We start from the raw sequence: 25069 nt of genomic DNA on the forward strand, positions 1-25069 counted from the left end.
AGAAAATTCTTTAGATGTAATACATCCTCAAAGTAAAAAAACAAACAAAAAAAATATGTATAAATCATTAAAATACAGAGACATGAAACATGAGCTATGTCTAAATTAGAAACAATTACATGTTGTTATATTATACTTCTACTGTATCCTAAACTAGAATAGTTGGGCCAATATTATAAAAGCCTATATAAGCACAACATTCAGACGACATTCAAATAGAGTAAATAATTCTAAAAACCATAAGCAATATAGCATAACTGAGATAGGTTTCATAATCCAGTGATCATCGTGTAACAAGAACAGTGCCATTCTGATGGCTCTCGAATGTGATATTTTGTCTTGGTTGAAGCCACTGAAAATCCAACTGATGAAAAATGATGGGGATTTTTGCGACATCTGAAAAACAAATAATGCACTGTAATTCTTCACAAAAAAAACAGCACATAATTTGTAAAGTTTGCTAATAAAACATTGGGTCTCATTCACTAATAATTGCATATAAGTTGCATACTTACTGTATGTTTGTAGAAAAAAATTCTGAGATCATTTGCGGCAAAATCTTCAAGTAAAGCCAAGTGTGCCATTCACAACCAGGTTGATACTCATCAGATATCTTTTAAATAGACCAAGACTACATGCAAGTGACTATCTTTAGAACCTATGCCACTTTGCAACCCATTTTTGTTAAATGATTGTAAAACAGTCTGCTAGGAGTCTTTTTTTGTATGTGTGGTTTCAGTTGGTTCTAAATGTTACCCTGCCAACCTATTAATAAATCTTGATTTCTGTATGAAAATATTTTTATACACAAATGTGTTAACATACATTTAGTGAATGAGACCCACTGTCACAAGATATAACATTTCACTCACGTTAGTTCATCCATGCTTTGAAAGTCATCAGGACATTGAACACAACCGTCTTCAGAAAGAGAATTCTCAGCCAATAGAGGCCCAGTGACATGTAGTTGGTTTTTTCATCTGCAGAATAAAAATGCAATTATGTCTACTGGTTTTAGCATGAATTTTGTGGTATAATCTAGCACTTTAATGTGTTTAAGGTTTTTTTTTTTTTTGATGCTAGTAGTTTCACAATCTAAAATCTATTTGAGTGTAGTTAATGTTTGACAGTGCTGGATGTTGCTGTTCAAACAACAGACAGTAACAGACTAGTAGTAATAGACTGCAAATGAAATGAAATTCACAGCAGACTATCAATGTGCAAATAAAAGCACACTTACCTGATTCAAAATTTCCACTGGATGATCCTTGCTGACAGGCTGAAAGTGGAATAAAGATGATTAATATAATGCAACCAATTATTTGTGGAATTAATCTGGAAAGGTTTTATTTATTATTTATTTTTATTTTTATGGTAACTGATAATTCCTACCTTTCTGCTCGCAATATTCTGAAGTACTAAAGGAGAAGCTGCTGTAGTAACTCCTTCCTGAATATCGCACTGGTGTAACGTCTTGGAATTTTACAGCAGTATAGTTTGTGAAGTCGGTTGCCAAACATGAATCGTTAAATTTGTAATAGACAGGATCTACTTCTTTGTCTGTAAAATATAAGAAGAAAAAGACAAAATACATTAGTTTCATAAACAAAAAGCATATGTGTTTAATACAGATGAAAATGAGCTAATTACATTTTGTATTATGCAATTAGCTTTTATGGATTAGCAAGTACATTCACAGACAATAAACCTTATGTATATCCAAATAATGCTCAAGATAATTCAAAGGCATTTAAAAAAAAAAAAAAAAAAAAATATATATATATATATATATATATATATATATATATATATATTTATTTATATATATGTTTTTTTTTTTTACATTTTTAATTAAAATGGAAAAAAAAAACTTGACCTGATTCTTGGATATAACTTGAATATTATCTTAGAAAATATTTGGCTCAGATCAATGACACCAAAGTCCTTTTAATTTTTGAATATTTAAAATATAAAAAATATGACAAATTCTTACCCTACTTCAAAAGTAACTGATTTTCTAGGCCCACAGGCCGATACCTCATCTCAAAAACTCATTCACACTTTCACTATGTCCATATTTCATTGTTTTCCAGAGCAAGGCAATAATTCATAATATTATGAAATGTAATTGTTATTTTCGCAATGTAACATGGGGGAAACATATATTTTCATGTATTTTAGAATCTATTAGCTTTCTGTTAATTGTATTAATAAATGTAATTAATGTAACACTTGTTTATATCGGAAAATCCATGTCAATAAATCTGTATACTATGAATCTAAATGAAATGCTATGAGCAAAATCATACATACGTTTGGATATTGCACTAGAAGTTAAATTATAGGTTTAATTATATGAAAAATATGTACAATCTATATTATAACACAGATTCTTTCCTATCTGTTGCTACTTACTTGGGTGCACAGATAAGTGCGTCCCTTTCCCAAATATAATTTTGTTAGCATTGTTAGTCACACAATGATTTGCACACATATAATAATACTTTACATGTGGCCAATATTACACACGTTCAATGTTCCGTACTATAGTTTTTAACTAAATCAAAATATGTCAATATCAAATTGTATTTATTTTAAAATACAAAAAACTTGATATTCGGCAGTATTTAGACACTTATCGAATTAACCAATTTGAAAGATGGTTGGTATTCAATGGTGCGAAACAGAAATAAACTGACTATAACCTGTTACATTTATAACACTAGGAATGAAATATGAGCTATCAATATTGCTTTTAAATTGGAAAGTGAGCTGATCGATTACAGTGCAAACAATGCTGACAAAATTTTTCAGAGATACTACCAAAGGTTACTTGGTAAAATATTAATTATTGTTGTTCATTCAAACATTACTTGATTTTTAACAAATATATTTGTTTGTGCAGATTAATATTTAAGTGTTGTTTGATGGAGTGGCCTGACACATTTTGGTAGATAATGAATTTATGAGTAAAGTCAAATGATTATTTGTGTACTTTATCCATTGCTCTCTTAAACTTTCGAATCAACCTAGACACTTTAAAATTAATTATTCTCTTACTTGATTGTACTGTTAGTTTTTACCCTGCTCCAAAGATAATTGCAACACTAGAAGTCACACAAACTAATATAGCAGTACAAGAAACATTATCTATATGTTGGGTATCTATATACAATGATTAGAATAGATTAAACATTTAAGTAATTGTACATTTATATTAAACTGTATCTGTCGGCAAGATTCAACCTTGCACATCATAAGATATGGTTTTATTTAACAGTTATTCTTGAATGAACAATTCTTAACACTGTACCATCTTGCTAACAGAAGTAAACGGCAATTTCCCAGTTGTTTCTGTGTTCACTTTTTTTATATAAAATAAATCTTTGCATTATTTAGGTATAAAATCTGATGTTAATATATTTATATAATTATTACATATTTATTTGGACTGTGTAACAAAGGTGGACAGTCCTAGTTCTACTTAAAGCTCATTTCCTTTCCTTTTGTTTTTATTTGATTTTCAGATAAATTATTTCCTAATGTAATTACGTTTTTACTTACTTGTCTGTATAAACAAATGAGTTCCCTTCGCAAATAAAAGTTTCCCAAAGTTGTCAGTCACACAGTGACTCTCAGTGTTATAAATACTTAAAAAATAATTTGAGTCAAAACTTCAGCTTGCATTTTGATGTTAAAGCCACTCAACAATGCAGTTCAAATATTTATATCAATTTAATAATATAGATTAAAATTTTAGAAAACTATATAAAGTACATAAAATAAAAAGAGTGAAAATATCATGCAGGCAACTACTTGTCCTATCAGTGGATTATACGTAGAACTGTAATATCAATTAGAGTAAACTTAAGACAAATCAAACAATAACTTACTCGATAGCACAATGAGCTGAGTCCCCTGACCAAATATCAGTTTGTTTCGATTTTGAGTCACACAATTACAAACCCCAATACACAAATACAAAAGCATAATCTTTCCTATGACAGGTATAAATGACATGAGTGGTAAATTCTATGAATAATTAGATTATTCACTAATGTTTGTGATATTACCCGTGACAATGAGTTATTTGTTTTTAAACTTTAGAAAAATTCTGATATTTTATGGTACAGAAATTTGTATAATAAATGACATGTTTCTAAAATTAAACACCTAATTTTATGAAAATTATATGTTATTATTATTAAACGGCTGTACTCACTTGGTTGTACATACAGTTGTGTCCCCTTCCCAAATATTATTTTACCAGTATTTGTATTCACACTGTGGTTCATAGTGGAATGATAACTTCCACGAGTACCAAGGGCACATTCCATCATGTTAGATACATAATTAACACATAATGATTTAAATATAAAATAAAAAAGTATTAAGAATAAAAATTCTAATATAATTTATTTAAATATAATGATTAGTTACAGTTATAATGATTTTCGTCTCTATGAAAAGGGATTTATCAAGGGAAAAAAATATGGACAGGTAGCACAAGTGCAACTTTAATATGAATGTACATTAAAGTAGTTTAGATACATATACACTTCTGTCGCAACAATTTTGTCAGCAGCCATCTTTTATATACTGAACAACTAAAGATTAAGATAAAACAACTTACTGGAATTTATTATTGTTTTGGTGCCTGCCCCAAATATGACTTTGTTGTTGAACCCTGTATTCACACAATGGTTTTGTTTGGTACTTTATCCTTTATACTCAAGGCCTTTATATTTGTCAGTTTATTTTTGTTGTTGTTACTCCAAAGTCCAAAATCACTGAACAGAATTTTTGGTACAACTTTAGAACAGGGAACACTTATTCACTATGAACTACGACTTTTCACTCAATATATTCCTAATGTGCTGCTTATTAATAGTTAGTAAGGTTGTTAAGTTTAGGTATTGGGTAGGATTATGGATGTACTGTAGAATAAGGTCATGTAGAATAAGGCATTAATATGTGCTTAATTACTACTAATAAATGGCTAATATTCTAGTAATATGCATGCTAATTATCAACTAGTTAAGCGACCCTAAAATAAGGTGTTACCGAATTTTTACATGATAAATAGGTTACATGATAAATATATGCATGGCATTTTGTTTTCATTGTGAAAAAGTAACTCCCACCTTACAATATAGTCATAGTCACAGTTGGTTGATGAAATTATGGGTTTATCACAGAATAAACTCAATACTAAGATTAAAATACAACTTACTGATTTGTACAAGAAGCTTTGTCCCCTTCCCAAAGAAAATTTTACTTCCAGTATTCACACAGCCATCGGCCATATACTAAAAACTAGCAATACCCTGATAACAAAGGCATTAATCCGTTTATATTAAAGTTTAGGGGTTAGAATTAAAAATTAGCTATTATGATTCTATAACAGAAATAGTTGTTGTTCCTCTATTACAGCTTTTCAAAATCACGTAAACCACTGAAATGTAAGAAAAACTTCAGCTTTTATAAACTCAAAACTTCAGATTTTTTCTTGCAATACTATACTTAATTCCCAGATAAATACCTTCAAATCTTTTTAGTAAGAAATGACCGTTGATTCATTGTTCTGACAATTATTGTTCTGATGATCATCATTAAAAGTGCATAATTTATGTATGTAATATAATGTATGTAATGTAATAGTATGTCATATTTGTGAGATCTGAGCTGCACTTACTTGAAAACACATTTAGCTTAGTGCCTTTTCCAAATATAATTTTGAATCCACTTTGAGTCACACAGCTTTTGACCATATACACATAACTGCGGCTGATCATATAACCATTCCAGATAAAGTATGTTTTTATTTCTTTGGTTGGGATATAAAGTTATTATTATCACCGAAATTCTAGTTTAGAAAATTGTATAACTTATCAGTTAAACATCAATTATGTGTGATTATTACAAATATTTTCTAGATGTTTGTGGATGTACTACAAAAAAGATGACTGATGATCCCAGATTCAAAGTTTCGTACTGGAGTTAAGCTGATGGAAATCCTAAGAACTAGTTAAGTTGTTCGTTTTACACAGATCAGTCGATGATTTAAAAAAATAACAATAATTCTCTCAAATTGCCATTTTTTCCAAATCCTTGCAAATCAGTAACAACACACGGAATGGTAATTTTCCTTTATACTCTATTTAAAATAAAGAATAAAACATTACAGTAATGATGATAATGTCTATAAAAATCTTTTTTCATATTCATACATATTATTCTGTATATTCTGTATATTGCTTACATTGTAAGTTTTTCAATACAGCTGTTGAATAAACTATTTTAAGTTAAATAAATGAGTGAATGAGTATTACAATTTTAAAGATATGACTTACTGTCTTGTACTTTAAGTTTGGTTCCCTCGCCAAAGACAATCTTAAATTGTTTATTCACACAGTTTTTGACTTTGTACCAAATACCAACATCCTACTAGTCTGTACATGGATTTCTGTCGTCTAAAAAAGGACTAAAACCATTTTAAACTTTTATCACGAACCTAAAAAATATAAGAACTAAAAAAAATTTCAGCAGTTTGTTTTTCTGCATACGATGATGCAATCAATCAAATAAACTTATACATTTTAGAAAGTTTAGTCTAAGGTTAGTCGAAGTATTAAATATCTTTGAACTAAGAGCACATTACAAGTACTAAAAACATGTTTTATTACAGGATACATACTAAACGTATTACTTAATGAATGCTCGCAAACAGTTTTTATTTGTGATAGCTGACCATTTTAGCTCATTTCGAGAGCTAAGTAAATAAATATCACATTAAATTTTCAAATACTCATTTACGTCAGTTAAATTACATTCCAAATAAACTTAAAGAAAATGGTCCTATGGTCATTTGAAAAAGCAATGAACTCACGTGAATTTACTGTTAGTTTGGTGCCTGTCCCAAATATGATCTTGTTGCCCCCAGGATTCACACATTAGTACAGCACAGTACATTTATTGCCAGGACAGCCCAAGCCAATATGAACAGTAGGGTTCAATACTGAAATATATATTCAATATTATATTATTATATTACATATTATTATATGTATATTACATATTATTATATGTATATTACATATTATTATATGTATATTACATATTATTATAATATTACTCGCTTTTTACAATTAAAAAAAGGGCTGAGCTTTCAGCAAACCTTGTAAAGTTCTATTGAGTTTAATTATTTGATATTATGTTGACAGCATATTTTTGGTTGTTGCTGATTGTTTGTTTGTATTTGTTTGTTTTTGCAAATGACAAAGTATTTGTTGTGCTCTCCATTATTATTATTAAAAACATGTCTACTTGACATTATTAACTATTTATTGGACTGAATAATAGATATTGCAACTTACTCATTGTATAATGAGTTTTGTTCCTTTGCCAAATGATATTCTAATTTGATCATTCACACAGTTATTCACCATGTATAAAAAAATATTGACCTCCTCATAGTGCTGAACAGCATTTAGAAGCTAGCATTTGACAACACTGGAGTGAAGAGTCACTTTATAATGTAAATAACTGATTTTTAACACAATATCTAGGGTATATTTTGTTGTTGTTTACAATTGCAAAAAGTATTTTGATAACTAAGAATCTATCAGTGTATAACATTTTATACAATTAGTATGTTACAACTGTAAAATAGACTTGACATCTTGCCATGATATAAGTGATTATAAAGGGTCATATTGACTGTGTACAACTGATATATTTTACACTACTAATATTTATTTTGGTCGATTTCATCAATTTATTTAAATCAGAACATTTTTCCTGTTTTAATGTTCTAGGAATATTAATTACTTGGAAAGCACGTAACAAAAAAGGGAACATGGTTTAAAATGGCATCAAAAAAGGAATCATTTTAAATTTTACATTGTTTTAAAAAGACACAATCAGGAAAACAAGCTTGATCTACACTTACTTGAAAGCACAGTGAGTTGAGTCCCTTTTCCAAAGATAATTTTGTTAACCCCTTGAGTCACACAGTGGTTGATGTGACCACATAAACATAGACTTTGCTCACTGTGAAGCCTAACATTGAGGACTATTATGTATTAATTCATTCATTATGAATACTTTATTTGGGATCTGTTTCAGTATCAAAATTACTTTTATTGTTACAAATATACCCCAGTGACTTAAGACTGGCTTTGTGGTCCAGGGTCATATATAAAAGTTTCTTATTTTTCAGGTAAAACACAAGTTTTGGCTATTGTATATAAAATTTAGGTCTGAAGCCATTTTGCATCACTACAAGTTATAAAGTACTTGATTGTTTTGAGAAAAATATCAGAATTGCCAAACTTATTAAGGTTTAAAATGTTTGCACCTTTCTGTCTTAGTTTATTGTAAGCAGCGGCAAACTTACTTGAATCAATTGTTAGTCTGGTGCCTTTTGCAAATATGATCTTGTCATAGCCTGCTTTCACACATTACTACAGCATTGTACATTTACCCAGAACTTTAGCCAATCTCTTTTTTGATGTATGACATATTTCATAGTGAATTTTAGACATGATTGTACAAAATTTTATTTAGTATATTTATGTATTTAGCAGACGCTTTTATCCAGAGTGACTTACAGTGCATTCAGGCTATCAGTTTTTACCTAAAATGTGTTTCCTGGGAATCAAACCCACAACCTTGTGCTGCTAACGCAATGCTCTAAATATATATAAGTATATGGTTTCATAATAGTAATTAATATTATATTATTCATCGTGATGACCTACAATTTTTCCGGCCAAACTGCATAAAATTAATTAATTAACAGTAAGATTTGGAAAAACATTTACTTACTTGATTGTACTATGACTTGGGTCCCGTTACCAAACAAAATCTTATATCCATCATTCACACAGTCATTTATCATACACCGAAAACTAGTAGCCGTCTGTTAACACTCCAAGAAACATATGCATCAATTCATTAAACACTTTAAATCCTATTATATCATTATGCAGTATATTAATATTATTACTGTAGCTGGTAGGACCTTTATATTTGTAAAATGTATGGTATACTTTTCGAATATGTATATAAGTGAAAGTCACCACTAAACTCTTAAATTATTGAATACTTTGAATATCACTTTGATTTATACAAATATTGATTATCAAGTTTTGTGCTTGTGTATGATGAACCTTTATCTTCATCTGTTTTTAGGTTTTAAAGAAATATTTTGAGTATGATCATTTTTATTATAACTATTTTTTATGATTAAATATCTTACTTGAAGTAACAATGAGACTGGTGCCGGTTCCAAATATGATCTTGTTGGCCGCTCTATTCACACATCAGTATAGTTTGGTACATTTAGCCTCAGTACATGTTAGGTCTCTTTGTCATTATATTGTATTTTAAGATATTACTTCTTTGATTAGTTTGGAACATTCTGTAAGACAGAAAATAACGTAAGTGATTAAGATAATGATAAGCAATAACTAATCACATATAAATATAATATATATTTCATACATTGTAACTTTTTTGTTTGTGCACCAGTGTAATACAATATTTTAAGTAAAATAAATGAGAGTGAGTATTAAAATTTTTAAAATAAAACTTACTTGTTTGTACTCTAAGATTGGTTCCCTCACCAAAGACAATCTTAAATTGATTATTCACACAGTTATTGACTCTGTACCAAATACCAGCAGCATCCTACCAGTCTACCTACTCTTTACATGTTTTGTCTGAACATTGGCAAACAGATTTACAGACTATCCTGTTATTATTTTGTGGAAGCTGACCCTGATTACAGCTCATTTTGAGAGCTATGTGAATAAAGTATCACATTATTTTAACAATACTCATTTCAAGTAACGTCTAATTTTATCTGTTACTTTCTCTAGTATTACATTTTAAATATTTAAATTAACATTGTTAAGCAATACCAGCCATTAAATGCCAAATAAACTCCTTTGAAGAATATGGTCCTATGGTCATTGTAAAAAGCAACAAACTCACTTGAATTTATTGTTAGTTTGGTGCCTGTCCCAAATATGATCTTGGTGACCCCAGGATTCACACATTAGTACAGTACATTACATTTATTCTAAGGACAGCTCTAACCAATATATAATAACATGTTGATTCAACATTGAGAAATTTCTAATTTTTGCAATTAAATAAAAGCAGACTTTAGCTTTAACCAAACCTTATAAAGCTCTATTGAGTTGGATTATTTTATATTATTTTGACAACATGTTTATGGTTGTTGTTATCTGTTTGATGTTATTTTCACAAAGCATTAGTTGTGCTCACCAGCAGTATTATCAGAAAACATTTACAGTACATTACATTATTAGCTAAATACTGGTATAAATACTGATTATTGCAACTTACTTGACTGTATAATGAGTTTTGTTCCTTTGCCAAATGATATTCTAATTTGATCATTCACACAGTCATTCACCATGTATAAAACAGTACTGACATCCTCATAGTGCTGAACAGCATTGAGAAGCTAGCATTTTACAACACTGGAACGAAGAATCACTTTAAAATGTGAATAACTGATTGTTGTTCATGTTTTAACACAATATTTAGAATATTTTTTCATTTACTATTACAAAAAGTATTTTGATAACTATTGTGACTATGTGTTGTTACTAATAACACATTTCTTGTGGTCAATTTATCAATTTAGTTGAATAAAAATTTTTTTAATAATGGCATCAAATTCCTATGAAAGCATGTAACCTCTATTTTGGTGTACGACTTGCATGGTGTAGTACATTTTAAACATGATTGTGCAAAATAAAATGTTTAATATATATATATATATATATATATATATATATATATATATATATATATATATATATCGTAATAGTATTGAAATAGTATTGAATTGTATATTGAATAGTATTAATAGTATAGTATTGAAGGTATACGCCTCTATTTGATACTATTTGAACTGCTTAATATTTGGTGAAAATTAAAGGGATAAGATTTCATAGCTAAATATTTTAATCCAATAATAGGGTTAATGTACAGTATACTATTTATTGTGATGAACTTCTCAAGCATTTTTTTCCCCAGACAAACTGAATAAAATTAAGTAATTAACTGTAATATTTGGAAAAGATTTACTTACTTGATTGCACTATCACTTTGGTCCCTTTACCAAAGAAAATCTTACGTCCATCATTCACACAGTCATTTATCATACACCGAAAACTAGTAGCAGTGGAATCGTATGCATCTTAAGCAATTCATGAAATCCTATTTTATGTAATATATTAATGTTATTATATTATTATTATTAGGCTGATAAGGTCTCAACATTTTTTGATATTACTTATTTGATTAGTTTGGGACATTTTGTAAGACAGAAAAGAATAATATAAGTAATTAAGATAATGATAAGCAATAACTTATAATAATAACTAATCATTAGCAAATGTATTTTTTGTGAAACTTAAAGAATTCCTGATCTTTGTCAACGTCACAGATACTTTTTTATAGTTTTTTTTTTTTTTTCAAAGTTTGGTGAATGATACCATTCAATTTTAAATATGTGTAAATATCACAACAAAGGTTTTAACTTTTTTTGGACATCAGTAAGATCAGGTCTCTAAGAGGTTAGTATTTGTTAAATGCTGTCAGAAATGTATTACTTACTTGTTTGAACAACAAGTTTGGTTCCTTTGGCAAAGATAATCTTATTCGCATTCACACACTCTTGGAGCATGTGCCAATAACTAAGGGGGGACATTTTTTTTCTCTGTTCTTTAAAATCACATTAGTTTTAATTTGCTATAAATGTACTCAAGTGGAAGTGTCACACAATGACAAATTACATAATGTATTATGATGAATGATATATATGAGGACCTATTCAAAATAATTGAACAGGGCAAGTTTTTTAAACAAGCCAAATTTAAAGGATAACCTCAGGTAACTTACCATTTTCTATGATAAGTTTTGTTCCTGTTGCAAATATAATTTTATTTGCCATAGTCACACATAGACAGACTTGGTTACAAAAACTTTTGACCTAATCTTTCTTGTGAAACTGACGTGAAATGAGAAATAACTGGTCTTATAATGTAACATTTCTTTCTATATTCTTTTAACACTGCATATTCTCATTCTAATTACAATTTTGCATTCAGTTTAGTACTAGACTATATTTTCATATTAGTGTCCAAGAAAAAAAAACTGACTATACAAACTAAACAGACCATAAACAATTTCTTTTAGAAGTATGTTAATATTTTTACTATTTAAATAAGATTTAATCAAAATATACTGTGAATAAACTGCAATGTGAAACTACAGTATAAAGCACTTATTACAAAACATTATTGAGCATAACATCAAGTTCTTTTGCATTAGTCAGTTTTGAGAATCAGTTTTTTTATTATTTTTATTTTAAAGGGTTTTAATTGATTTAGAAATGCAAACTTACTTGTTTCTACAGTGAGTATCGTCCCCGTCCCAAAGATTATCTTTTGAGTATTAGTCACACATATGTTGGATCCATAACAAAAACCTTATGTGTAGTGTGGTGAGTTTTCAATTTGATTGCTTTTATAAAATGCTTTATCAAATAAATAAACGCAAGCAGTTGGTGTTGTTTTGTCTAACTAATTTCAAACTGACTTGTTTTTAATTTAGTTCCTTCTCTAATCTTGTGTTGTTCTTTTTTACTTTAAAAGCTTTTTATTGATCTAGAAATGCAAACTTACCCGTTTCAATGCAAAAAACCCTCTAGCCTTGTTTATAGTGTGGTGAGTTTTATTTTATTTTACATTTTTTTCTGTTTGTTTAAATATTTTACTAAATAAATTAATTAAATTCAAATACTTTAACAATCGTTTGTTTATTTTGTTGTTGTTTTGTCTAAATAATTGAATACTGAACTGATTCAAATGTCAGTTTAGTTCCTTTTCTAAAAAACACTGTTTTATATTTGCATTTAACAATAATGAACATATTAAGTGATTATTAATTTAAGAAATACAAACTTACATGTTTCTACAGTGAGTACTGTCCCCTTCCCAAAAATTATCTTGTCAGTATTAGTCACACATGTGCTAAGTCCATAACAAAAACCACCTAGTTGTGTATGTATTGAGGTGATTTTTAAGTTATGTTTTATTTTATGAATGAAATACAAGTACTTTATGTTAGATGTAATTACATTGCTGGTTTTATTTTTGTTTTGCAATAATATTTAACTTTTAAGTTTTCTGTTAAACAGTGACTATTTGGTAAAATGTGGACTATTTAATACTTGGTTAAAATAGGACTCCATAGCCAAATAATTTCATCCAACAATACAGTAATGAATATTATACCATTTATTGTGATGAACTTCACTCACATTTTTTTTATTTAGTCAAACTTCATAAAATTAACTGTAAGGTGATAAATGTTAACTTACTTGATTGTACTATGACTTTGGTCCCCTTACCAAAGAAAATCTTATATCCTGCATTCACACAGTCATTTATCATACACTGAAAACTAGTAGCAGTCTATTAACACTTAAAAAAAATTGTATGAATCATAAACAATTCATAAAACACTTTAAACCCTATAATTACATTATATAATGTAATATATTAATATTATTACTGTGGCTGGCATTACCTTTATTCTTGTACAATTTATATTATACTTGTGAAAATTAACACTAAATGGTGGAATTATTGAACATTTATATTTGGGAAGCAATACATGTTTTGGGATTTAGGCAAAAAATTATCATGGACTTTTTTTTAATGATAAACATTTCTCTTAATCTTTTTTAAGTTCAGAAGAAATTTGTTAACAATAATATTTTTTACTCTACCACATTTTTTACAACCGAAAAATCTTACTTGAAGTAACAATGAGACTGGTGCCGGTTCCAAATATGATCGTGTTGCCCGCTCTATTCACACATCAGTATATTATGGTACATTTACCCTCAGTACATGTTAGGCTGATAAGGTTTCATCTTTTTTGTGGGTCATTATATTTTATTTTTATGTGTTCGCTTGGAAAGTTTTGTTGGCTGGCAAATAACAACACAAGTGATCATGATAATTATCACTAATCATTAGCAAATTCCTGATCTTGGGAGTTTGTCAACAACAAATACACTTTTACAATATCACAAACAGTTTGTTGAATGATTCCGTTCAATTTTAAATAAGTAAAAACATGTAAATACCACAACACAGCTTTTATATATGATCAGATCTCTAAGAGGTTAGTATTTGTTAATGTTGACTCTGTCAGAAATTTATTACTTACTTGTTTGAACAACAAGTTTGGTTCCTTTGGCGAATATAATCTTATTCACATTCACACCCTTGGAGCATGTGCCAAAAACTAATGCCTTCCAGCTATTTCATATACTTTATGGAGTTATAGGCTAGTATTAATTGCGATACATTGTATATTTCAATGTAACATTAACACTGACGGACGGCGACATTGATAATGTAAGCTTACTTGTTTGCGTTATTAGTCTTGTTCCACTTCCAAATATAATCTTGTTGCCAGCATTCACACAAGTGCTGACTCCATCACAAAAACCTCATTGTCTTATGGGTTAATCTAACTGTGACATACTTAAGCATTTGTATGGTGTTGATGGGCAGAGTGAAGGTGTTAAATTATATTTTTATAATGGAAATGGTTCTCTTTTAGGAGGATGTCAAATTTTTTACAAATTACATTAGATTTAATCAAAATATGTGTTTAAACTGCAATGAGAAAACGTTATAATACTAATGACAAAGCATCACTTTTGCATTAGTCAGTTTTGAGAATCAGTGTTTTTATTATTTTTATTTTAAAGGGTTTTCATTGATTTAGAAATGCAAACTTACTTGTTTCTACAGTGAGTACTGTCCCCTTCCCAAAGATGATCTTTTGAGCATTATTCACACATATGTTGGATCCATAACAAAAACCATCTAGCCTCGTTTGGAGTGTTGTGAGCTTTAAGTTATTTTTTCTTATTTTATTAAATAAATGAAATAAATTCAAATACTTTAACAATCTTTGCTAGATGTAATCACATTGGAAGTTTTGTTGTAGTTGTGCAATAATATTTTTAACTTTTAAAACAGTTCTCTGCTAAACAGTGACTATTTTCTTTAGTACTATTTGTATTAAAGTGTAATATAAAATATTGGTGACAAAAAAATAACTCACTTGAATTAATAGTTAATTTTGTCCCAGAACCAAATGTCAGCTTGCCATATCCTTGATTCACACATCATATAAACTCACTACAGTAACTCGTGTATGCTAATGCTAAGTAATGTTGTAGGAGCCTATTATATTTCTGCAATACTGTTTTTTAATAGACTTTCGACTGTGCAGTTTGTGCATTAATGCAAGCTCCTTTTCCCTCAGTACAAAATAATTTAACTAGCAATAACATTATATAAACATGAAAGATTAACTATTACATTAATGTTTTTCTGAAGAATGACTGTATAATTTTGTCAATAACTACAGTATGATTATCTGCCGTAACAAACTACCCAATAGCATTTAAGTTTACAAGACTTACTTGCTTCTATATTGAGTTTTGTCCCTTTACCAAAGACAATCCTATTAGCAGTATTCACACAGCCACTGAGCGTGCACCAAAAACTTGTATTTCAAACAGGCCATCATTAACATTGGGCATTACATAGGGTATATTTAAAGGGTATGTTTATAAAAACACAACATAAATGTTTCAAATATATACTGTAGTTTTTTTTTTTTTTGTATTAGTAATGCTGGATCATATTATATTATAGGACAGAACAAAAATGTATTATTATGGATGTTATTTTTGTTTTTTTATTTATAAATCTACTTACTTGATTGTATTAAAAGATAGGTTCCACTGCCAAAGAAAGTCTTATATCCAGTATTCACACAGCTTTTAGACATGCACTAAAAACTCTTGGTTGCTTAGTCAATTAAAATCTGACAAATTTGCATTAGTCTAAAAGTAATCACAAAACTGCTGATCAGGGATCACATTGCCAAACTACATCTCAAATAAAGTCAATAACTAATAAATAAAATCCTGTGATTTTTTTAAATACTGCAGTAGTTGATAGCTATGTGCTCGCAAACTCACATAAAACTAATATATTTCAATAATATTTAATCTAATCTAAAGCGAGAGCTGAGAAAAATAAAATTAATACATTTTTCAATGCTTTGATTTATACTCACTTTTTTCAACTCTTAGTTTAATTCCTGAACCAAAAATGACCTTCCAGTTTGTTGTCACACAATGAAAGAACTGTGCACAAAAATTGTACTATTAAATTGCTATATAAATAATTTTCTTGAAATTTATTTTCTTTATGTTTTGATTTTTGGATTGATTGGAAAAAGAATAAAGCTAATAAAAAACAAAACTATTGACAAAAGAATGTATATATTAAAAAATAATTGATAGATTGCAGAATGGACTCCATTTGTTTGAAAAAGCTCTCTTTATGCTGGAAAAATTCAAACTTACTCTCTTGTATTGTGAGGTCTGTTCCTTTGCCAAATATTATTCTGACTCCATCAGTCACACATCATCTGATCCCATTACAAATAGCTAATGCTAACTTTTTTTCATTAATTATAAAAAATTACAATAATAGAAATATGCTTATACTAAATATGTTTTATGATAATAAGAAGAATAGAAAGATATAACAGAAAGAATAATACGTTCTTAAAAAGTTTTTACATTTTTTAAAGTAGTTCTGCAATTTAATATTATAACGATATATTTTCATATTACTGCTAGTAAAATGAAATAACTTACTTGACTGAACAATTAATTTTGTCCCAGAGCCAAATGTGATCTTTCCAAATCCATCATTCACACAGTATATGCAGTTACTACATTAACTAGTGTACTATTGCTAAGATGAAGTGAACATAATTTCTTCATTATATTTCGCATAACTTTGCTCTCATTATGTTAAGGTTTACACTGAATTTATTAGATCATACCAAGTTAATCAGTAGGATTTCCCATTTAATTAATAAATAACTTGTTTTGCACTGATAACTTGTTTTAAACTTGTTTCATAAGAAAAAAATGCTTAGAAATAAAATGGATTTGTTTCCCCTATTCCCTTTTATTGGATGTATTGTGGATTCTGTTTTGACTTTTGTAGTAATGTTAGATTATTTTTTTAATGGACTCTGAGAAACTACAGATTAAGAGTTAAATATCTGAAGACAAAAAATATATAACTTACGTGCAGTAACAACTAATTGTGTCCCTCTTCCAAATATAATCTTATTGCCGGTATACACACAGCAGTTAATCACAGAACAAAAACCAAATGTGCTATGAATGCGCCATTGAGCCATCAATGTCAAAACCATACAACAGAAATGCTTTGCACATTATGTGTAGGGTAAATATAATACAAACATGTATCATAATACTTTATATGGGTGCACTTTTAAACATACTGTGCATTATTGTTTGCTATACTGAGTGTTTTTTCAGTGATTCTATATTAGATTCTATATTTGTAGTGATTCTGTATGAGTGTTTTTATATTAAATTATTAGTAATTGGACGTTATAAATAAAATTATTTACAATAATAGTGAGCTGTATGGTAATCATTTAAATTTAAATTAATTACATTTAGCCGCTAAGTTAATTTGATGGTGAAAAAAAAAATATATTTCTTACTGGATTCCACTGAGAGCAAAGTTCCACTTCCAAAAATGACTTTGTATGTCCCGTCATACACACATTGCTGAAGTTCTCAACAAAAAGGGCATCCCAAGAGTCCAAAAAAAAAAACATTTAAAGTTCCAAATCTATTTTGTTATATATGGGGATGTATTATATTAACAGGCTTAAACATTTAACGGGGTAAAGTGTGTCATTTCTGAATTTTCAATTCAATAATGACTGTTTTCAAACAGGTTTCATGAACATTCCCCATCATTTGCTGTTGTTAAAAAAAGCATGTTACTAAATGTTTCACCTTTAGATATAAACAAAAATCTGTATTTATTTGAGTTCATTGTTTCTAAAACAACAAACAAAGAAAATAAATGGGCAAGTATAAAAACGTAGTAGTTAAAATATACATGTACAATGCCAACAATCTTTTATGATGAGATTTTGCCAAAATATAGATGGGTTGGATATACATTTTTGTTTTACCTATGTTCTCTCCAAAGACTCTCTATATTGTAGAAATCTCTATAGATTTCCTGCTCAAACAGTAGAGCATGTCGCATAAAATTATCATCCAAATGCATATGTATATATAAGATATATATTCAAGCCAATTTATTTTATTTTTTTTTACAAAAATCATGCAACAGTATAATATGTATTATATAGTAATGGTAAGTCTGTATCACTCACTTGCTTCAACGTGCACTTGTGTTCCTCTTCCAAAGATTAATTTGTAATTATTATTCACACAGACAGTAACTGCATATCAAAAACTTCCACAACTAACTGCAAATAATTGCACTCACAAGTGCAGGTCCACTATGGCCTTTTCTCAGTTTTTCCACTTAAATTAATAATATGATGTACTTCCCTGACTAATGTGTACATGCAATGAATAAAACATCAGTGTAATTAAAGGGAGTATAACAGTCCTAATGGAACATTATTCTTATGACTGAAATATGTGAATACTCACTGGCTACAACTGTAAGTTTAGTTCCTTCTCCAAAAATGATCTTTCTTGCTGTATTTGTCACACATTGCTATAACCTTAGGCAATAACCTGTCCATCCCGAGTTAATGTAACACATTGTGCCTGTTTTTGGAGTCTGATATCAAGCGTAATGCAATTTTACAATTATATTTCAGTTTCAATTAGTGTCTTAACATGCCTAAATAGTACTTACACTGAAATTTAAACATACATTTTGCATTGTCTTAATAAAATATAAATTAATCAAATTATTTTTTGATTGTTTACTTTATCAAACTGTAAAACAATTAAAAATAAGTAAAACAGTTGAATTAGTTTGATGAAATAAATTCACTTACTTGACTCAACAATAAGTTTTGTACCACTTCCAAATATTATCTTTACTCCAGATGTCACACAGTTATCTGGTTAACTACAAAAACGTGATACATAACTTGGAAAAGTTTCTGTATTACTTCTGAGAACATTGCTTCAATAAATTGTCAAATTAATTTTAATTATAAGATTTAATGCTGCATCAATTATTGTATTAATATGATTAATTCATAGAAAGAAATTGGTCTTACGAGATTCCACAATTAGCCTTGTTCCAGCTCCAAAAACGATCTTGTTATAATTCACACACTAACAAAAGCCTCAGCAAAAACTCTTTAAGCACATTAAAAGAGCCGTGATATGGTCAGTTTTGATGATCTTACTGATAAACTTTTAAACTGCGCATATTATGATTCATTAGATTCACTAATATCGTTTTTTATTTATTTATGACCTTGAGCATAGAATGTGACTTACAGCAGAGCACATTACAAACAGTAATGGATGTTATTAATACTTTTAATTAAGACACTATAATGGTCACATAGTTAGAAATGCCATTTGCTTTTTTAAATAATTTTATTCTCCACTGTTTTAAGCTTAAATAAAATACAAATATTTTATTCATTATAAATGTATCTTATCGCTCAAAAAATTGCACTGTACTTACTTGAGTAAACATGAAGCTGTGTTCCCTGACCAAATATGATCTTGTTGCCATAATTCACACTGTGTTGAAAACCAGAGCAACAACGTCTCGATTCAACTGCATTGTCTAGGCACTCGTTATATTTACTAATATTCTAGCCTTAAAATGTGATATCCTATGAATTAATTTACAATCTACATATGTTGTCCTCTAGACGCAAACAGAAATGTAAAGTAAGAAATAATGTTCAGCCTCTTACTTGTTTCTACATGTAACATCGTCCCTTCTCCAAAGATGATCTTATTTGCACCAAAAGTCACACAATATAAAGAACCCTCACAAAAACTACCTTTGTTATAGTTTGGCTAATTACAGCAAATAAAAAACAGCTCCTTCAAAACTTCAATTAAAATTGAATTACATGCTCAATTGATTTAGTTGTAAAAACAATATTATTAAATATTTATTTTTAGCAGTGTTTACATGTTAGTAAAAGGCCTACTAGTTACCTGGAAAATATAATAATATTTAATATAATTAATAAAACATGACTTATACATTACATATTTTACGTAATACAGGTAGGTTGTGTATTCTAACATTTTTTAATTCATTACTTTGATTTAAGATAAGACAGTTCTTGGATAGGCCTTTCATTAAGTACAGTAAGGTACAGTACATCACAATTATGTGTGTGTGTGCGTGATGAAAGACTTCTTGATGGCTTTGTAATAATTGAATATAATTTTATACATTTGTTTTTGAAGTTTATACTATTTCAACTTCAATGTTTCAGTTGCAGTATTTTTTTAATATATATATATTTCTTTTTAAAAAACCGTGGCATTAATTGCATCTCCTTATTGCTGAATTTATGTTAAAAACAACAACAATTTGAAGACTCTTACTTGATTGAACTATTAAAGTTGTTCCTTGACCAAAAATGATCTTTCTCCCTCCAGCAGCATTCACACAACAGAAATAGTCATGACAAAAATGGGACCAGTTTACCAGGAATTGGGGCTAAAATATATATAATGACGTATGTGCTGACAACAAACTGTAAAATATTTTTTACTGTAATTATATTTTAGAAAATGAGATTTATTACTGGACTTACATTTATACGGGATACTCAAAAATACTGAGAATGCCATTAATCAATATCCAATAAATGTACTTACTGTAATAGACATGCGTCCGTGTTCCCTGACCAAATATGATTTTTCACATGATTTGCCGATATGCTTGTCATACTTCATATACTGTATCAAATACCAAACTAATAACCTTTCCTAGGCTGCCTAAAAACAACATTAATGTGAATCTTACTTGTTTCTACATGCAGCATTGTCCCTTGTCCAAACAAGATCCTGCCAGCCCCCATATTCACACAATATTAATATCCCTCACAAAAACAAACTCAGTAATATTCTTCTGTCTATGTACACTCATTGCTGTTCTATTAGTTAAGACTACATAACAGCAATCATGTAAATAGAAAAAAATCAAGATAGATGTTTGTACTCACTGGTTTCAACAGTTAACTTTGTCCCTGTTGCGAATATGATCTTAACGTTTGATTTCACACATTGCTTAGACCCTCAACAAATTCATGTTCCTCATTTTGGACTGCTGCCATGGACATTGTTTGATTAATGAAGTATATTATGAAGAAATTGCTGTGAAATATGTAAGGAGTACTATAAAAGAATATAAAAAAGAACAAAAGATTATCCTACTTGGCTCTATGAATAGTTTTGTTCCTGATCCAAAGATGATCTTTCGTGTTCCATCATTCACACAGTAACAAACATCTCTTCAAAAAACTCTTCCTCAGAGGCAACAAGTACTGTTTTTACTCTAAAAGCCTAAGAATTGTTTAGTTTGATAGACTTGGAGGTCAAATTGTGTTGCTATAAATGTTGCCATCTATGTACATGTGATGAAAAGACTTATTGATAAAGACTTGATCTCGATCTCAAATGTCATTTTGGATTGTCTTAATAAAATAGAGGTGGGATGAGTTTGATGAAATAAATTCACTTACTTGACTCGACAATAAGTTGTGTACCACTTCCAAATATTATCTTTAGTCCTGTTGTCACACAGTTATCTAGTTAACTACAAAAACTTGGTACATGACTTGGAAAAGGCTCTGTATTACTTCTGGGAACATTAATACTATAAAATATGTCAAAATAATTTTGATTATAAATAAAACCTGCAGATTAAATTAGTGTTTATCAATCAACATGACTTAAACAAATTTAAAGATGTTTTGCTATTATGTCATACACGACAGCCATAACATTTTTACCATCACTCCGTTCTGTCTGTTATTATTCATTCTGTTGCAAAGTTGTCTTGTTTAAGAGAATTTGCAACTCTTTTTACATTTTATTATTGGACTGTTCATACATTTCAGCTTTTAAGTTAAATGCAGAGCAATATATATATATATATATTTTTTTTTTTTTTTTTTTAGAAGAGTAAACATATTACTGTATGACTTAATACTACATTAATTATTGTATTAGTAAAATTAATTCAAAGAAATAATATTTTTGGTCTTACGAGATTCCACAATTAGCCTTGTTCCAGCTCCAAAAATGATCTTGTCGTAATTCACACACTAACAAAAGCCTCAGCAAAAACTCTCTAAGCACATGCTGTGATATGGTCAGTTTTGAAAGACTTATGAAATTCATAAATAATTTTGTTTTGTTTCTTCTTTATGGTTTGTCAGATGGAGTTATATTTTTTTATTGTTCTTGCACACAAAATGTCCAATTATTATTTGTAATTATTTCACACTTCACTGTTTTATGCTTCCATCGTATTGACAAATATTTTAGAATTATACATAAATTTTTATAACAACAAACTATTTTTAATTTCTTTTCACGCGAAAAATTACACTGTACTTACTAGAGTAAACATGAAGCTGTGTTCCCTGACAAAATATGATATTATTGCTGTAATTCAAACTGTGTTGAAAACGAGCAACATCTGGATTCAGCTGCATTGTCTAGGCACTCATTATTTATTTTTGCTTTAAAATCTCATATGTAATAGTGATCATAGTAATCATAAATAGCTTCTTACTTGTTTCTACATGTAACATCGTCCCTTCTCCAAAGATGATCTTGTTTGCACCAGTAGTCACACAATATAAAGAGCCCTCACAAAAACTACCTTTGTTATGGTTTGGCTAAATATATTACAAATAGCTCCTTAGTGAAAACTTCAACTACATGTTCAACTGCTTTAATTGTAAACAGAAAAATATTATAAAATAGATTTGATCAGTGTTTTCATACCAACAAAAGTTAGTAAACAGCTACTATTTTCAACCGCTGGTAAAGCAGAAAATTATTTATTTATTTTTTTTACTTTTTTTCCCTCTTTTTACTTACTTTGGCTAAAGTTAAGACAGATATTTAATGGTAAACTAAGACATTATTGTAATAATGGTATTTGAAGATTTTAGTGTCTGTTTTGCACATCTATGATATACTGATGAAAAAAAAATTATGTCTTACGAGATTCGACAGTCAGTGTTGTTCCACTTCCAAAACTGATCTTGTTGTTCCCATAATAAACACAGTAACAAACACACAGACAAAATGTTCTTAGATAGGCCTTTCATTAAGTACACTACAAGTATGTGTATGTGATAAAAGACTTGATTATCTTGACGACCTACTAGGAAGTAAATTTAGTTTTATGAATGTTGTAATTTTATAATGTGTCAGTGACAATGGTTCAATGGAACTTCTTCATTAACTTCATTAAACCGTGTTAATCACATCTCATTATCGTAAAATGTACATAAAAAGCAATTTTAAGAAAATTCTTACTTGATTGAACTATTAAAGTTGTTCCTTGACCAAAAATGATCTTTGTCCCTCCAGCAACATTCACACAACAGAAACCATCACAACAAAAATTTGACCAGTTTACCAGGAATTGGGGCTAAAATACGTATTATGATGCAAGTGCTGATAACAAACTGTAAAACTGTTTTTATTTCAGGGAATGATATCTATTTTAATAGTATTTAATTCATAATTTTAGCTATAATTATCTAGTTTACTACGGAGTAAACAGTCAGAAACATGTCTGTTTGGATGTTTATTTGAATGGTCAAATACTGCTCATAGTTTGAATGAGACTACAACTGCAACATTAGCAGTAAATTAAATATTAATGTATTTTCAATAGCAACATATGATACTCATAAATACTGAGAAAGCCATTGATCAATTTTAAATCAATGAACATACTGGAATAAACATGTATCTAGACGTGTATTTGTGTTCCCTGACCAAATATGAGTTTGTCATACTTCATATACTGTATCAAATACCAAAGTAATAATTTTTCCTAGGCTGCCTAAAAACAATATTAATGTGAATCTTACTTGTTTCTACATGCAGCATTGTCCCTTGTCCAAACAAGATCCTGCCAGCCCCCATATTCACACAATATTAATATCCCTCACAAAAACAAACTCAGTAATATTCTTCTGTCTATGTACACTCATTGCTGTTCTATTAGTTAAGACTACATAACAGCAATCATGTTAATAGAAAAAAATCAAGATAGATGTTTGTACTCACTGGTTTCAACAGTTAACTTTGTCCCTGTTGCGAATATGATCTTAAGGTTTGATTTCACACATTGCTTAGACCCTCAACAAATTCATGTTCCTCATTTTGGACTGCTGCCATGGACATTGTTTGATTAATGAAGTATATTATGAAGAAATTGCTGTGAAATATGTAAGGAGTACTATAAAAGAATATGAAACAGAACAAAAGATTATCCTACTTGGCTCTATGAATAGTTTTGTTCCTGATCCAAAGATGATCTTTCGTGTTCCATCATTCACACAGTAACAAACATCTCTTCAAAAAACTCTTCCTCAGAGGCAACAAGTACGTTGTTGTACATCATATTTGCAACAAAATCTGAAGCTTTGATCAGTTGCATATTTTGATTTTTTCCCCCCACTTATCTATCACTGTTGATGATATTGTAAAAGCCTTAGATTTGTTTAGTTGTGATAGTCTTGAATGTCAAAATGCATTGCTATTAATGTTGCCATCTATGTGCATGTGAAGACTTGTTAATAAAGTATTTTTATTAAACTGGTCTCTGAAATTTAAAAGTCTCTTACTTGATTCAACTGTTAAAATTGTTCCTCGACCAAAAATGATCTTCGTCCCAGAACCATCCACACAACAGAAACCATCACAACAAAAACATGGCCAGTTTACCATGAACTGCAACTAATGTGTTTGATTTGTATGCTGATTATAAACAGATGAATATATTTAATAAATGAATATATATTTTAGGATTTGAATATTCATTTGAGATTACTTTTCGTAATTTAGTTACTTTTA

At 29.0% G+C, this 25069-nt stretch overlaps 1 protein-coding gene across 1 annotated transcript in view; it reads right to left on the reverse strand.

Moving 5' to 3' along the window:
- Nucleotides 1-212: 212 nt before the first annotated feature.
- Nucleotides 213-25069, reverse strand: part of LOC132154783 (M1-specific T cell receptor alpha chain-like) — a 50970-nt gene continuing 26113 nt past the window's right edge. The window contains exons 3-6 of the mRNA XM_059563447.1: nucleotides 1393-1560; nucleotides 1235-1279; nucleotides 873-980; nucleotides 213-396 (exon numbers count right to left, since the gene is read on the reverse strand). Coding sequence (XP_059419430.1) covers nucleotides 874-980; nucleotides 1235-1279; nucleotides 1393-1560 — 320 coding nt within the window. The 3' untranslated portion in view covers nucleotides 213-396; nucleotide 873. The remainder of the gene's footprint in view (nucleotides 397-872; nucleotides 981-1234; nucleotides 1280-1392; nucleotides 1561-25069) is intronic.

Source organism: Carassius carassius, chromosome 12 (assembly GCF_963082965.1).
Source record: "Carassius carassius chromosome 12, fCarCar2.1, whole genome shotgun sequence".
Taxonomy (NCBI): Eukaryota; Metazoa; Chordata; class Actinopteri; order Cypriniformes; family Cyprinidae; genus Carassius; species Carassius carassius.